The following is a 17,878-nucleotide window of genomic DNA, read 5'->3' as shown; positions in this document are numbered from 1 at the left end:
AGACTGTTGGAGGGCCGGATTATAGTAAAAACAAAACAAAAACTTTGTTATTTTAAAAACATATCAAAAATAGTTTGTAAATGAAAAAGATAAGATGAAAGCAAAATCACTGACCTTGAATAACTTTCATGTTAATTTTGAAAGGCTTTAACAAACTTTACCAACAAGAATAATAAGTGTTATAACTCAATTTTTAATTAAAAAAATTATCTTAAATTATTTGAAAAAAGAACAAAGGAATGGTTTAATGGAAGCAGGAAACAGATTTTATGTATAGTCCTTCATTAGAACAACTCAAAGAAATAGAATACAGAGAATGTGTGTTTAAGTGCCATTAACTTATTCATTGTTCAAGATTCTGATGAGAAGATGGGTTTTTGAAGGAAAAATTTAAGAAAGATTAAATGAGGCAATACAATGAAGATGTAGAAATATTAGAAATAAACTATCAAGAAATGAAAATATAATTCAATTTTCTAATTTTCCAAAAGATAAATAAAATTCAGTCGATTCTCTAATCTACCTATATATTTTTAAAACTGACCTTTAAAAAATGGGAGAAGTTGACCTACACATAGTTAAATGAGCATAATGACATTCAAAATTATCTAAATGGCACAGTCTGCACTAAATTGAACCTTAATTATATTTCTTACATATAATTATTCCATTCTTCATAAGGCAGAAGGTAAGACATCAAACTTGAAAGCAATAGTAAACAAAATGAAAGCAAAAGGAGAAATTTAAAATACAGGATAGCTACAGACTGAAATTATTCCTCTGGTTTTTCTTTGACATGTGAGATTTTACCTTTATAACTTTCCAGGGGATAGTAAAAGATTCATTCTTGTCATTTAAAATATCTTTCAAACTTGAAATTGATTTATTCCATGTAGGTAACAAATTTCCTTTTGAACATAGGTGATTATCTTCTTGCAAATTCTAATTTTAGAAAGTTGTCTTGATCAAAGTTTAAACGACATATTGAGGGTCACACATCCACTATGTGTCAAAGGTGGAACTTAAACCCTATCTGTCTGATGTTGGCTCTCTTTTTACTACACCAATCTGGTTCTCATAACAGATCTGATAACCCAACTACAAGAATTCCAACAAGCAAATATATGACTCTGGTACGTGTATGTCTAGAATGAAAGTCTAAACATATAATAACTATAGAATAAATTCTCTACAGAAGAAATATGATCTCATATAACTCCCAAGCCTCATTAATTACTGAATATATAAACATCAAGTACTTACAAAAAGAAAAATGTTTCTTGTGATGCTTTAGTCTCTATTTTAAAATCTAAACTATCCTTGTAATCCAAACAATTTAACAATTTTTATTGAATTACCTGTCCAAAGGAACCCTTTCCTATTAAAGAGTCAATTTCATAACGATCCATCCACTTTTCCCCATTTTTTACAATATAATCATAGTTATCATCATCGTAGCCATCATTGTAAACTTTCCGTTCCTTCTTATGACTAGAATCATCTCCTTGGCCCTGTTGATGTCTTCGCTTCTTTTTTGCATAGTAAACCTGAAATTCAAGACATATAATTATATTTTTTCATTTCTAAGTATGCAAGTAATTTAGATAATAGATTACAAGTATTTGGGGAGGAAAGTTCAACTGCCAACACTAGTGGAATTATGTACCACATAGTCATTCCTTTTTGAAACATTAAAATGCTTACTCTATTCCTTATGCTGAGGGAGTTAAAAGTTTAAATAAGATATGATTTCTGCACTCATTGAGCCTATTCTATTCAAAATAAATGCAGTTAACACTCTTAACTGCTATTTTTCTTATAAATTACCAAGACAAAAGAAAATGCAAAAAAGCATCTGCAAAAACAAATCATCTGGAGCAGCTAGGTGGCTTAGTAGAAAGAACATCAGCCCTGAAGTCAGGATGATCTAAGTTCAAATCTTGTCTCAGACACTTACTACTTCCTAGCTGTGTGACTCTGGGCAAGTCACTTAAACCCAAATGCCTTAGGAAAAAAAAATCCTGAAGATATAACAACTTATACTATTGTCATAAATATCAGATAAATATTATAATGCTTGATGCTTTCAATAAAAACTAAATTATTGTGAGAAAATATATAAAATATTTCTGCAGTCAAAAAATAATTAAAATTACTGTTTTCAGATTTATTAATAAAAGCCAAGAAATTCGTACAGAAGACAATAATGAATGCAAGGTCATTTATCTCTCTCTCTTTTTTTTAAAGTTTCTTATTTATTTTTATCATACTTTATTGCCATAATAATTCATCAGCAACCCATTCAAAATGTCATAAATGTACAAATATACTACTATCACCTCCTCTAACCACACTGATACTACCTTTCCTCATTCCTCTACTTCAAAGCTCATAAAGTGATTGGCTTTTCATACAAATAAATTATAGGACTAAATTCTCTGAGTGTAAAAGGAAACACAAATACATATATTTTCTTAAAGGAAATTCATTCAATAACTAATTACCAAGTTAGGATTAAGATAGAGAGCAAACTGACATTATGCTCCAAAGCTATCTTTGACAGAATCTAAAGTAGGTAACAGTATCTGACAGTACCTAACAGATTTATCTGAAAAAAAATCAAACTATAGATAGAAATATTGGTAGGATCAGAGATTTGGAATTGGAATAGACCTCAGAAGTAGTTCAATCTATGCCAATTAAAATAAAGATGAGCCAAGTGAAAGCCAGGGATGATACATTATTGTCCAAAGAATAAACTGTCATTTTTAAACTCTAATTTTCTGACTCCAGGGGAAGTTTTTCCCCCCACTCTAATATAGTTTCTTCCATAACTTAAATATTAAGTTTTTTAGGAATAACTATGATTCTTTACTAAGGCCTTTAAATTCAACATTAATATGACAAATAGGAAAAATTATTATTCACAAAATGGTTTTCTGCATAGCTTTCAACTTCTTTACCAGAATCATTTTGGTATAAAATAAATAATTTACTTGCTTACCTCATTAATATGTTTGTATGTTTTGATCAAGTCAACAGAGAGTTTCCTCAAAGGAGCAGTTGCTGGATCACGGAAGGTTTGGGGCATCCGTCTCTGTAACATGACAATATCAGGTATCACCTTAAATAGACAGAAAAGACTGGTACTTTTAACTAAACTTCTTTAAACTGTATCTATAATTAAAAATTAAAATTCCAATATAAAAAAAATAATGTATGTGCATGTATATATGAATGAGAAAAAAAGACTTTAAAGAATTCATTGTCTGAATGGTTTGTCTTTGGTTACCGAAGGGGGGAAAAAAAAGGCCACCACTGACCATCAATTTGTTGATTATTAACTAGCCTAATTAATAAATCATTCATTACCTAGAAATACTATTGGGATTTTTCATTCATCACAAATAGAAATATACATATATTTTCCAAGGCAATCATCATTTAATTCAATGCAGCCATTTAGATTTATTAGCTGAGCATATCTCTATGGCTAACTGCAACAACCCTGCAGCATGTATCCAAATCTTTACAGCTAAGATACTATGGAATTGTTATGGACTTCCTGCATAGTAAGAGCAACATCTTCTTTTGTCTTAAATCCCTGAATAAGATAATAGTCTAGCATCAGCTGGCATAAGAGAAACTTATTACAGAGACTACATGCAATTCTGTGACATAATATTTACCAACCCTACAATACAGTGATCTAGTTTATTCTAAAACTTCCTTGCCTATGGTGGAATATGAATTTCTTGTTAAAGATAATTGCTTGGCTGAGGAAAAAAATTTTTCTATCAAATCTCTGATTAGGGTGCCTGTTATCTAAGACATACAGAGAAATAATCCTAATTATGGATGAACAAAAAGCTCTTCCTCAATGGCTATCTGATTAGCAACAATTCCCAAAGAAACATGGTAAACAATCAACAAATAAAATATTGTTATAAATAAGAGAAATTCAAATCAAATAACAACAAAAAAAATTGAAGAGCCAACATTAAAGGGGTTACAAAAAGATCAAGAATATAACATACTCTTGGTGGAGCTATGATCGTTCTAAAGAGCCATTTTGGAATTAAACTAAGATTACTAAAAGGTTCACCCTTTGACTCAGAAATCTCACAGTTAGGCAGGTAATCTAAAAAGACCAAAATATTTATAGCTATATGCTTTGAAGAAATAAAGAAATGGAAATAGATTAGATGTCCAATGACTTGGCCTCCAACCAAATAATTTTAATTAACAGTATCAATATATTATTTTAATTAAATGATACTTGACATTTTGAAATGATGATTGATTCCAAGGCTTTCTATAGAAAGCCACTTGACAAATTTCAAGAGCCCATCAATCTGAGGCAGCTAGATGGCACAGACTATAGAGCAACCATCCTGAAGTCAAGAGGATTTAGATTCAAATCCAGCCTCAGACACTTAACATTAGCTTATGTCACCCTGGATGGGTCACTTAATCCCAACTAATTTACCTTTCCCTCCTCCCAAAAAAGGTCTATCAATCAGAAAATGACTAAGAGAGGATTGGAAAGGAATACATTCTTATATGCAGGTGTTTCTAGTCTAAAATTCACCTCTTCTGTTACTAAAGCATGAAAATTTTCTTGCTGTTCATGAAAATGGATCCAGTTTCCATTTTATCAATACTATTCTGGCTATTTTGTGCTACTCTTTGTGCTAAGGATGAAGATGCCATTTCAACCACAACTGAAAAGATTGAACTGATGAGAAGAGAAAGCAATTGCTCTGCTTCTCTCACTTTTACCCAGGGTTTTAGAAATAGAGCTAGGTAGTGCCTCTTTTGGTTTCACATATTTGTTCTGTTCCAGGCACCAGGAATGATTCTTATGGACCCAGTTGTTTGAGCCATTATGACCTTAGAGGCAAGATTTTAGAAAGGATGATGTAGCCAGCCAACCAATCATAGAAGCCTTGAAAAGGGAGGGTGACTAGGAATTGGAAGTGGGATTATGATCTATGAGTTGTGAACTAAAATGTGAACCTAGGCCTCTTCCCCTTCCCTGAAGCTGAAGTGATACAAATGTATTGGAGGAATAACACTACTCCAACTATTAGTGGCTGGCTAATGAAACTAGGTACAGGAAAGCATTCCCTACATTTAAGAGGAACACCATAATTGGGGGCTACAGTCATTTACAGAGTCCAGATACCCTCAATCTGCCTTAAAGATCATGGAGAATTCTGAGGGTGGATTGAAATCTAATCTTATAGGCAGTAGAGCCATGGTATTCTGATATATGTTGAACTTTGAGATAAAATCAGCTCTTTACGTTAGTAGCTACATCTAGAGAGATTCTCTGCCCAAGACTTGATTCTCTATATCCTAGATCACTAGATATAAGAGAAAAGTGGTGGGTTTTTTCAGGCTATAAATATACAGTGGATTTTTTTTTCCTGGTATGTGTTCTCTCAGAAGTCAGTTCCATTAGTATGATTTTGCAAACTTTTTATTTCTGATAAACTGAGACATTTAAAAAATTTTTAATGTATTGATATTTTCTGATATGTATTGAGTCTTGTATAAATACCTGCATAATATTTAGAATCATAAGATTGCTGAAGTCTGGTAAGTAACATTTATATTCAGGAATGAAACAAGGTTGCCTATTATCACCACTATTATTTAATACAATACTAAAAATGTTAGTTTTGACAATAAGAGGAGAAAAAGAAATTAAAAGAATTAGAGTAAGTAATAAGGAAATAAAACTATCACGTATGCAGATGATGTGATGGTATATTTACAGAGTCCTAGAGAATCAATTAAAAAACTACTAAAAAACAATTGACAATTTTAACAAAGTTGTAGGATATGAATTAACTCCAAATAAACAATCAGCATTTCTGTTACCAACGAAACTCAGCAGCAAGATACAGAAAGAGAAATTCTATTTAAAGTAAGTATAAACAATATAAAATGTCAGTATACCTACCAAGACATAGCCAGAAACTAAATGATTTGAACACAATTCCAAAACACGTTTCACAAAAATAAAGCTACATCTAAATAATTGGGAAAATATTAAATGCTCATATGTAGGCCAAGCTAATATAAGGAAAATAACAATTCTACCTAAATTAATCTATTTGTTCAGTGTCATATTAATCAAACCACCAAAAAATTACTTCAGAGTTAGAAAAAAAAAATTTACCTGGAAGAACCAAAGGTCAAGAATATCAAAGGACCTAATGAAAAAAAAAAAGCTGGCCTGGCCATACCAGGCTTAAAATTATATTATAAAGCAGCAGTCAACAAAACCAGTTAGTACTAGTTAAGAAATAGAGTGGTATATTGGTGAATTAGATTGGGTAAACAAGACACATTGGTCAATGACTACAGTAATCTAGTGTTTCATAAAGCCACATACTCCAGCTCCTGGAAAACTGGAAAAATAGTATGGGAGAAACTAGGAACTGACAAACATCTAACATGCTATACCAAGAAAAGATGAAAATGGGTTCATGATTTACACATAAAAGGTGATACTATAAGTAAGTTAGGAGAGCAAGGAATAGTCTGTCAAATCTTTAAAGGAAAGAAAATTTATGGCCAAAAAAGAAGCAAAGAATATTATGAAATGCAAAATGGATAATTTTGATCACATTAAATTTAAAAGTTTTTGTACAAACAAAACCAATGCATTTATAAGAATTTATAGGAATACAAGTCACTCTCCAATTGGTAAAAGGTCAAAGGATATGAATAAACAATTGTCAGATGAAGAAATCTATGGTCATATGAAAAATAAATGCTCTAAATCATTATTGGTTAGAAAAAATGCAAATTAAGACAACTCAAGACACCATCTCATACTTATCAAATTGGTTAAAATGACAGGAAAAGATAATGTTGACTGTTAGAAAAGATGTGGGAAAACTGGGAGACTAATGCATTATTGATGGGGTTATGAAATGATTTGACTGATTCTGGAGAGCAATTTGGAACTATATTCAAAGGGCTAACAAACTGTGACTGAATGTAATAGAATATTACAAAATGAGGAACAAACTGATTTCAGAAAAGCCTGGAAAGACTTACATGAATTGATTTTGAATGGAATAAGGAGAACCAAGAGAATACTGTATACGATAACAAAAAGATTATTTATGTGATAATCAACTTTGATGGACTTGGCTCTTCTCAACAATGGAGTGATTCAAAGGAATTTCAATACACTTGGAATGGAAAATTCCATCCACAACTAGAGAGAGACCTGAGATTGAATGTGTAATGTCAAGACTAGCTCTCTGGAGAACCTCAGGATCAGCCCAAGTCCTTGGTCTTAGTGGAAGAGTGAAGGAGGTAGGAGAGCTACCATGTGGCTAGTTAAAGGTGGCATCTAGCATTTTCTCTTATGTCTGTGTCTGAGAGCTGTGGCTAAGAGTGCATCCCCAGTTGTCCCAATACTTAAATACTTCAGTATGATTACATCAGTACAACACATTGAACCATTACATCACCATATAAGTACTAAGTATATGCTTAACTATGAGTACCTTGCTGACCTAGATTTAAATACACCTTTTCAAAATTCCAGCCCTCTATAGAATGTGTATAGAAACATAGCATTTTCACTTTTTTATGTTTGCTTTTTCTTTCTCATGGATTTTCCCTTTGGGTCTAATTTTCCTTGCATAATATGACAAATATGAAAATATATTTAAGTGAATTGCACATATTTAACCAATATCAGATTTCTTGCTGTATCAGGGAGAGGGCAAGTAAAAGAAGTATGGAGAAAAACCTAGACCACAGTCTTAGAAAAATGAAATGTTGAAAACTATCTTTACATATATTTGGAAATTAAAATACCATTAAAAATTTTGAAAATTTAAATTTAAAAAATGTTTTAAAGAAATGTTCATATTGGTGTTTTTGCACTTAAACAGAACTGTGATAGGAAAATATCCCACAAATTCTTAAGGTAAAGAGTAAACTGCCTGAACCTCTTATAGGAATTATCTAACAGAATGACCCCTGAAAAATTTTAGCATGCTCTGTACAGAAAAGGACACTTTCTGTGTATCTACCAAGTGAATGCCCTTAAGTCCTAAAGGAATCTTTGGAAGATGTTCTACCCATGATAGTTTCCATTTGAGAAAAAAGACAAAGTTAAATTGACTTCAGCTCCCAAACTGCCACAGAGATAGCTTCATATAGTTTGAAAAATTCAGCCTAGATCAGATTTCTGGTCAAGACAGCAGTCAGTTTACTTTACTCTTTCTTCTTCTAGTATACTGAGAAAGTTCCTAGAAAGACTAAGGCTAAGCAAGCAGAAAAATTTTAAATTCTTTTAAATGCTTTGCATTCTGTTGTCTTTTTTGGGCAATTCTGAGAAATGTTTCTTGTTCTATGAAACTGTAAAATTCTGAATTTAGAGATAATTGTGATTTTCATCTGTACATCTGAAATGTGACAATGTAACATTGGCTGTTTTGAGACTTTACTATATGGCGCTGTGAAAGAAGTAAAAGGATGCTGGTTATGCCTCCCCAGAGATCAAAGAAATAAACTGAATTTGGGTCAAGGACTGTGTATAAGAAAAAGAAAAAGAGAAAGACTGCATACCTGAATATATGCCAGAATGACAAATTTTAAACAGTGAGAAATGTGTAACCCAGGTTTCTTTGGGTATTTCTGAAGTAAATGCTTCTATGTAAAAGCTTTTAAATATAAAACAAAACACTATTTCAAGTTAATCTCCCTCAGATTACCATGCATTCAGGCATACACACAGGAAACTGTGAGTGTGAGTGTGTGTATATGTGCACGCATGCATACACACACGTGTACTTTTGCTGACTTCCTTCCCTACTGCTATTCTTCCTTTCCTTTTGAGAGGCATGAATGAGAGACAAGATAGTGCTCTCATTCAATCCTCAGGTCATAGCCAACTGTCACAAGATATTTAAGGTATCCTAAAGAATCTTAATAAATTTAGATCTGAAAAAATACTTAAGAGGCCACTTAGTCCACCAATTCATTTTATAGATGAAAAAGGAACATGTGACAGAGTCTAGGTCCAAGATTAAAGAACTCCTGAGTAAGTGACCAAGTATTTGAACCAAGGTCTTTCTGATTTCAAGTCAAGTGCCTTAGCTATTTCTCAAAGACAACACATCAGTGGTATCTTCAATAGTTAAGTATGCTTCCAATGTATTCTGATACATTATACTGATGTATTGCCTGAGTTACATGAATTTTCAGATTACATTAGTTGATTTTAAATAAACTAATCCTCAAAAAGACTTCTGCAACAAAAATGCAAATTGAAGACAATACTAATCATTCAATAATATGAACAATTTTTTTTTCCTGGGGAGGCCACTGAATTATTATAAGGTCACTTAATTAAAAAGCAGCTCTGCTGCTAAAAATGTGAAGAACAAACAAGAGAATGAAAAAGAAAAAAGTAAGAAGGGAGAAAGGAAGATTTCTACTCTGCACATTAATTTTAAAAAATAATTTGACAAATTAAGTGACTTGAATAAAGTGTCCTACTCATTCAAATCAAAATCTTGGGAGTAATAGGGTAACAGAATCAGAGAACTGGCCTTGGGAGTCAGAAAGACATAGGTATAAATTTGGGTGTGTACCTTACTCTCTAGTTTGACACTGCAAAGTTAGTTCTTCTAGTTGGGCTTCAGTTTCATTATCTGTACAATGACAGCTCCTTTCAGGTCTAACATTCCAATACTATTAAACAGAAATTTGACTATGGAAATCTATTGCTTACATTGTGATATACATGAACGTGAAATTGTATCTGTTCATCCATTTTCACTTTGGAATGTGAAGAATTATCAACACTGCTAAAATTTGCCAGATAACCTACTAACACTCCCTAAAAGCACTTGTCACCCTCATTACTATGAATTTATTTCATTAGATTGAGCTGTGTAAGAGTTTTCTCTCACAATGATGTACACTTCTGGCCTGAGCAGAAAGATAGGAGACAAGTTTGGAACGAGGCATATCTTTTCAGACATGATCAATGTTTTGCCTACACTTATTTGTTACAAGGAAGGGTTCCACCAGGTTTAGTGGGTCAATTTCAGAAAGTCATCGGTGATATTAAATCAAAGTGATTTAAGAAAAAACATGAATATAAAAAAATTATATTATAAAGCAATTATAGCTATATTGCTATAGCAAGAGGATAGAAATGTTTTGGTTTTTAATTTAGATGTTTTTTTCCCTTTAATGATTTTTCAATGTAGAGGCACAGGTTATTTAGGGGGCAACCTATACTTAAAACCAATAGGATAACTGGATATTCTACTATAACAAATCATGACTTGGTTTCACCTTTTAAGAAAACAAGTGATTATTTCAAATGACATAATTTAGGGGAAAAATCTTTTTAGACTAACATTTCTCCTCTAACATAAAAATGTATGTTTTCTTTAATTAAAAAACATGATTTAACTCAACTGAAAATAGTTTATCTTTAATTTAAATAGAATCAACACTATTCCAAAATTCAACTAAACCAAAGAAACCCCTCATAGTTCTTACTTTCTCAAAACTATCATCCCCAAAATTAAGTCACTTAATATGACAAAAACATACCTGGTTAGTTAGAGGCTGCTGAATCTGGTCAGTATAAGATAAGGCAGAAACCTGTTGGTCACTTATGTTTGGCTGACGACGGTCACTGTACTGCTGATGTGAATGGGGCATTTGTCCAGCCATCTGAAGACCAGCGGCATGGAATGAAAATGATGGTGCAAGGCGAACAGATGAAGGTTTGCATGCTGAAGTCTCTCCTAGGAAAAGAAAAGAAGATTAGAAGGAAATATCTATATTCTCCTAATATGCAAATCATATGATGTTTTTAGGGTTTTTATTTTCATTTGGGATCTTTCAAAACTGAACCCAATATGTGTATGTCATTAGATAATATCAGAAAGAATTCTATCTAAATTCTATCTTTAGATAAATTTCTTTTGAAAGTTGTATCTAAAAACTATTTTAAGTTAAGTCTTTGTATTTTAAATACACTAAGATGATTGTCATTTAGAGAAACAATTCTAAAAACCTTCTGGTAACATGAACTACTCAAATATTGAATTTTCAGATATTATGATTTCAATGATCTATAATTACATCATTATCAATACAGATAAAAACTTCTGTAAATTGGTAAGCATTGTGGTAATATGTAAGCACAGATTGGTAAGCTATTGCTGAAAAATATAACTTTCATAGATAAACTTTATTTCAAATAATATATCATCTCCCTCTGGCACAAAGCAATGGTTCAATCCATCCTCCATATAAATATAACTATGATTTTCCTCAAGTACAACATTTCCCTACTAAAACTCAAGTAGTTCTCTATTGCCTCCAAAATAAAATATAAATTTCCCTGGTTGACTTTTAAAATCCATTACCATGGAGAACCAAGTCATATATCAAGCATTATTATATATTAATTATTTCCTTTCTTGTATTCTTTTGTAGTTTCTTGTAGCAAGGTGGCTCACTGGATAAAGACCCAAGTCTGGAGTCAGAAAGATCTGAGTTCAGCTCTGGCCTCACATGTACTAGTTGTGTGACCCTGGAAAAGCCATTTAACCTGGCAGTCTGAGTTTCTTCAGCTATAAAAGAGCAATAATAATTACACCTACTATTGAGGGTTGTTGTGAGGATCAAATAAGATAATATTTCTAGTAAGCACTTAATACAGAACATGGCACAAAGAAGGTACTTAATAAATGCTTATTTCCTTCCTCGATTATTTCTACTCCACAGTTCAGATGAATTGGTCATCTTGATTACTCATATTGTTGTTGTTCAGTCATTTCAGGCATGTCTTCATGACTCCATTTAGGCTTGTACTTTTTGTTTTTGTTTTAATTGGGGGAAAGGGGTTGGTGGTACAACCAGGGAAACTGGAGTGGTTTATCATTCCTTCTCCAGCTCAATTTATAGATGAAGAATTGAGGCAAATAGGGTGACTAGGCCTCAAGTATTAAATACTGAAGCCAAATTTAAACTCAGGAAGGTGAGTCTTCCTTACTACGGTCCAGCATCCTATCTACCATGTCACCTAGCTGCCTCTTGCTCTTATATATAAAACTTCACTTCCTTGTCTTACATTTAACCCAATAACACATTGTTCCTCACTTCTTTTAAATTATAGTTCAAGTATTACCTTCTAAGCCAAAGGTCCTTAATTTTTTTTGTGTCATTGAATTCTTTTCAGAATATTTGTAAGTGTATAAAAATAAAATGAATAAGATTACAAAGGAAATCAATTCTAATGAAATGCAATCATTAAAATATTTTCTTGAAATAAATTTACAGAATTCAAGTTAAAGAACCTGGATTCTAAATAATGCCTCTGTCTAGATCCCTTTAATTGCTACTACAATGGTGGGAAAAAAAGAATGTAACCTCCTTGTCAAAAGGGAATATTTATTTCATTCTGTGCCACTACATATAGTAAATGTCCACTAAATGCTTATGATTGAATTTTTAAAGGTTTTGACTTGGAATTCTTTGAAAGGTTCTCTTAATCTTCACTTAAAACCACCTAGGTAGTACAGTAGATCTTCACTTAACTTTCTCAGCATATTCACATGTAAAATGAGGATAATAATAGCACCTATCTCCCAGAGTTTCTGTGAGAATTAGATGAAATATTATTAGTGAAGTGCTAGCTCATATAAATGTTAGCTATATTTTTTTCCATCTCCCAGAATGACAATTTTTTCCATCTTCCAGAATGCCCATTTCTCAGATGAAAGAAAAAGGGATCCTCTTCAGTTGGTTTTTTTTGGCCATGTAAGACTATTTCATACCACCCTAAGTCACTATCTAGATTTTTTTTATACTCACAACTCCTCTCCCCTCTCTCCTCCAAGATGCTCTTAGCAAGAAAGGAAATAACCATTTAATTGAGCAGATGCAAAATAAGAGAGTGCCAGCCCTCAAGGATCTTACAATCAAACTGGGAAAGTCAAGGACAAAGGAAAGCTTACATGGTATGACAGAATTGAAACCAAGTAGAACAGCTCCTTTAAAAAATGGAGCTAATCAAGTTAGGTGAGAAAACATGGGATTATTGTCCTCATTTTACAATTGAATAAACTGAAGCTAACAGTTATCAGGTTCGCATGGTTAGTTAAGTGTCTAAGACTACATTATTGAAATTTAGTATGCTGAAAATGGACATCATTTTAAAAAAAACATTCAGTCTGTGTAGAGAGACCTTTTGGATCTTTCCAGTTTGGCTTTTATTTACAACAAATCCATGATTCCGCTTCTTTATGAAGAAGAGCTCATAATGCCAGCTGGGGGGAGGCTACAATGCCAGTAATTATTGTACCAATGAAACAGGGATATCCTTAATCTACATTTTGCATTTTGAAAAAAAAACTTAAAAAACAATTTAATTATATTTATCTCTATCCAAACCATTACTCACTTGGAAAGATGTCCAAGGTAGCAAAGATTCCTCCGGGTCCCACAGAATCAAAAAGAATTTTTAAAAATTTGACATAAATATGGGAATCTTTAGCAGGGAAAAGATTACAATGTAAAAATTTTTTTTTTAAATTATGACCAATCAAGTAGCTATCTTATTCCTTTCTGGGACCATTTAATTCCAGAAGTAAAAAAAGGAACCTTTTCTTTTTTCATCCATGGAGAAGAATGTACTAAGACCAATCACTTCAAGTGAGTGGAGAAGAAATAAAATTAATAAGACAAAGAGTTTAGTTATCAAACTTAAATCTGTTTCCTAAGAAAGATCTTTTTGTTCTTGACCTATCTCCCACCTTTCCAAGAAGCTTTTTCTCTAGGCGTCTATAAAGGGCTTTAGTAAAAACTATTATTTCTTAATATTTCTAGAGACACTAAAAATTAGGTTTTTAATAAACTTTATATGCAAGATGTGGAATAAGAACATTTTATGCATATTTATATGAAAAATTATATATGAAACTGGTTAAATTTTTGAAAATACTATTTCCATTTTTTCTTCTTTTTCTCAATTATTTGCTTAATCACAAGGGTAATCTAGGTGTCATTTTCAACTATAATGAATACCATTTTATGTATTTCAAGACCCTCCCAAAATACTGAGACCAAATGAGTTCTACAAACACTACTATAACAAATTAATTCTACCTGTAAAAAAATAAATCTAGCCTGAAAGAAACACTTCATGATAATAATAACCAACTAAAACAATAGGTTGCATAATACAAGATGGACTGAGATCTATTCCACTAACTCTAAAAGGACTAGTTATTGAGGTCAATGAGACCATAAATCCATTGTTATGGAGAAAGATGGTGTCATAATAGCTCTATTGAAAAACACTTATCAAGGGCCTGCCAGACCTTGTAATAGGTACAGAGAATACAGGAATAAAAGAGCAAAGAGGAAGAGAAATGGAGAAAAGATGCACTAACAACTGGGGGAAATCAAGAAAGGATCATACAGATGTGTGCTTGAAACTAGCTTCAAAGGAAACTAAGAATTCCAAGGGACAAAGGTAAAAAGGTAAAGATTCCAAGAGACAGAGATAAAAAAGGAGTGCATTCTAGGCATACAGTATAGAGCAAATTGAATTAATCCTCAGATTTTTAAAAATTACATCAACCATGTAGACCAAAGGAAAAATTAAGATATTTGCCCACTTAATTGTATTTACAACTCTTAATTTTTTTCCTGGCACAGCTTAGGATTCTCAAGCCTCTACCTACTTTCCAAAAAGATACTTCTCTCCCTGAAGTTATCTCTGCTCCTAAGAGCTCTCCTCTGGTAAAGTGTTACCCAAGACAATAATTTCACTTAAAATTTAGGCCATCCATTTTACTTCTCTCTTCAATTCCATTCAGACTTTTAATGATTTTTTTTATATTGCTCTCCTGTCCAGCTCCCTTTTTCTCTTATTAGAATACAAGTTCCCTGAATGTGGAACACAACACAGCATTTTCACACTTTTTCTTGCATTTTTGTTTTCTTTCTCATTTTTTTCTTCTTGATCTGATTTTTCTTATGCAGCATAAGTGTATAAATGTATATACATAAACTGTATTTAACATATATTTTTAACAAGTTTAACATATATTGGATTACTTGCCCCCTAAGGGAGGGAAAAATTTGAAACACAAGATTTTGCAAGGATCAATGTTTAAAAGTTATCTATGCATATGTTTTAAAAATAAAAAGCTGTAATAAAAATAAATTTTTTGAAAAAGATATTACTTCTTTGTAAATCAAACTCATTTTTACTACTTTATAGGGGGGAGGAGGAGAGGAGGAAAAGGGGAAAAGGGATAAGAAGGAAGGAGAGGGAGAACAAGAGAGAAAAAGAGGGGGGAGGGCGAGGGGAGAGAGGGAGGAAGGGAAGGGAAAGGGAGAGAAGATACAAATTCCCAAAAGATGGAGGGTGAATTTTGCCCTCTATTTATATGTTAAGTGATTTCCAAACTGCCTGGCATGTAATAATTTCTTAATAAATGGCTTAACTTTTCACCTGTGTTTTCTTACTCGAAAAATGTATTTACTAACAATATTTGATATTCTACAAATAAGGAGATTCACTACTCATTTGTTAAGAACCTATTATATACTAACAAAGTCACTGGCCTCAATAATATGTTTACAATCTAATAAATTAAAGGAATTTCAAGTAACCGTATGAGCCAGAATATGCAGAAGTCATTTTAAAAAGGTCAAAATATCATGAAAGAAATGTAATTTTTAACTATCAAATTCCTATTTTAATTTTTAAGCTTTTATTAAACTAATGTTACATCTTCAACTGGAAAAAAGGAGGGAAAAAACATAAATGTAACAAATGCAAATAAAAAATTTGATATCTAGAGTCTGTTATGGGGATTGCTTCACCACTCTGGGGGTGGGGGAGGAAGGGGAAGGAAAGACAGAGAGGGAGAGGGAACAGGTATGAATTATGTCCAAAAAGTTAACAAATTTTTCTATTGAAAAGATCTTATATGGACATAATTGACAGAAAAAAATTAGTCACAAATACAATAATTAACATAAAACTATTGTTTGTAATAACAAGGATGTGTGGGAATGGACTATATACTCAAGAATTAGGGAGTGGCTAAAAAAATTATGACACTTAATCTTAGTATACTTCACTATATGGATGAATACAAAAATCAGAGAAATATGGGAAGGTTAGTAAAAAGTAATATGAAAAAAACTAAACAAATTGAGCTAAAAGAATAAAATAAAGATTAAGCCAACAAAAAGTGAATTGATAAATCATTTTCAGGGAATATAATTTGTCAGGAAAGATTTGAGAAATTGTTGCAAAGTGTCTCTTCTATCAGAACAAAATGTTTCAAAGAAAATGTTTAACCTAAGTGTTTTCATGTTATAAAAGTAGCATGTTAATTAACCATGAGGCTCCACACCTCAAAAAAGAAATAATGTGTAAAGTAAATGGCTCTCTTAACCAAAATGTAGGCAGCAATCAGCTCAAATTGTTAGTTGATCCTTTCAGACTGAAAATTGCTTCAGCAAAATACGGGGAGAATTCTAGCTAACCTGATATCTATAACAATAATTTTTATAGTATAAAACTTTAAAAGAATAATGATCCCACTACATATTTCATTAGTATTTTATAGATTTCAAAGTCTGTTTCACACAGACATTAAATTATCTGATCTTGCTCTTCCAAACCTCCATGCTAGATTACTCCTTCTAGCAAATCCCTTTATCCTTACTCCTGATACTACATGAATCTGAAGAAAAATCACAAAATTTAGTTTTTATTTAATATTTCTGGAGCCTAAGCATAGCACATTAGATGTAAAGGGCAACTGACATTAGTTCAGTTGAGTTTATATTCAATAAAAATGAATAATCTCCTTACAAAAATCTGTTTAGAGTATAAATAAAATAGGCATTTCAAAATATACTAGATATCTTATTGGCATATGGTTACTACAAAATGTTTCTTCAAATACTGATTTCCAAAAATTTATTCAAAATCAGAAACAGGATTAAAATATTAAGCAATCATATCCAACCTAATAATATGGCTAATTTCATAAAAACATGACTACTGCAAAAGTAATTATCCAAAAAACTTACAGTGATATTTTACATCATTAGTTGTGGTAGGGTTTCTATAAATTATAACTAGCATTTATAAATCTCAAGACTTGCAAAATATCTTACAAGTACCTTATATGATCCATACTATAATCCTGAGAGCTATCACAATTCCCATTACAGGTAACAAAACAGAGGGAGTCAAAATGGTGAAAAGACTTGACCCAATCTCATAGCTACTAAGTGTCTGAGATTAGATTTGAGCTTGGGTCTGGAGACTGGGTCTTCCTGATCCCAGGTCCAACAGTCTATCCACTATACCTTAACTACCCAACATAATAATGATGTAATTAAAGATTATGTTGAAGCAACATTTTGAAGGCTGTGGTTAGAAGAAATTAGCTGGTAGATGCTCGTTTTCTTAAGAAAGTTGTAAGAAAGCAAGTACAAATAACAGTATTGATTCTTCTAACCCAGATTAGAAGGCACTCCTAAAAACTGCTGATCTTTCCACTGGTAGAGTTACTTAATTGTCTCCCAAAACAGGGACTTATTCAAAAGTGAGACATGCAAAGTTGGGAAATGGGAAACTGAGGCAATGCTCATGGAAAAAGTAAGATTCAGGTCCTGCTTAAAGCAAATACCAACTTAAAAACAAAAAACATTGTAGTAAGGACTTGTCTGTGTTAATCTAAAAGATTTAAAATTGAATTGTCCTTAGGGGAATTTGGCATTTCTTTTTATTCTTGGTTTTTCCCAGTTTTAATTTTATTAGGATTCAATC

The 17,878-nt window shown here is 32.0% G+C and overlaps 1 protein-coding gene across 6 annotated transcripts in view; it reads right to left on the bottom strand.

Annotated features, from left to right (window-relative positions):
• Positions 1-17,878, bottom strand: part of DYRK1A (dual specificity tyrosine phosphorylation regulated kinase 1A) — a 184,394-nt gene that overhangs the window by 43,959 nt on the left and 122,557 nt on the right. For 4 of the 6 annotated variants that reach the window (XM_051984862.1, XM_051984867.1, XM_051984865.1 and 1 more), the window contains 3 exons: positions 10,612-10,808; positions 3,005-3,124; positions 1,359-1,547 (listed from right to left, as the gene is read on the bottom strand). In XM_051984862.1, coding sequence (XP_051840822.1) covers positions 1,359-1,547; positions 3,005-3,124; positions 10,612-10,808 — 506 coding nt within the window. Of the gene's footprint in view, positions 1-1,358; positions 1,548-3,004; positions 3,125-10,611; positions 10,809-13,474; positions 13,498-17,878 lie in introns of those variants that run through there. The other 2 variants (XM_051984868.1, XM_051984866.1) reach the window with 2 other exon arrangements.

This window comes from Antechinus flavipes, chromosome 3 (genome assembly GCF_016432865.1).
Source record: "Antechinus flavipes isolate AdamAnt ecotype Samford, QLD, Australia chromosome 3, AdamAnt_v2, whole genome shotgun sequence".
NCBI classification, from domain to species: Eukaryota; Metazoa; Chordata; class Mammalia; order Dasyuromorphia; family Dasyuridae; genus Antechinus; species Antechinus flavipes.
This window is presented reverse-complemented; position numbering and strand designations above follow the sequence as displayed.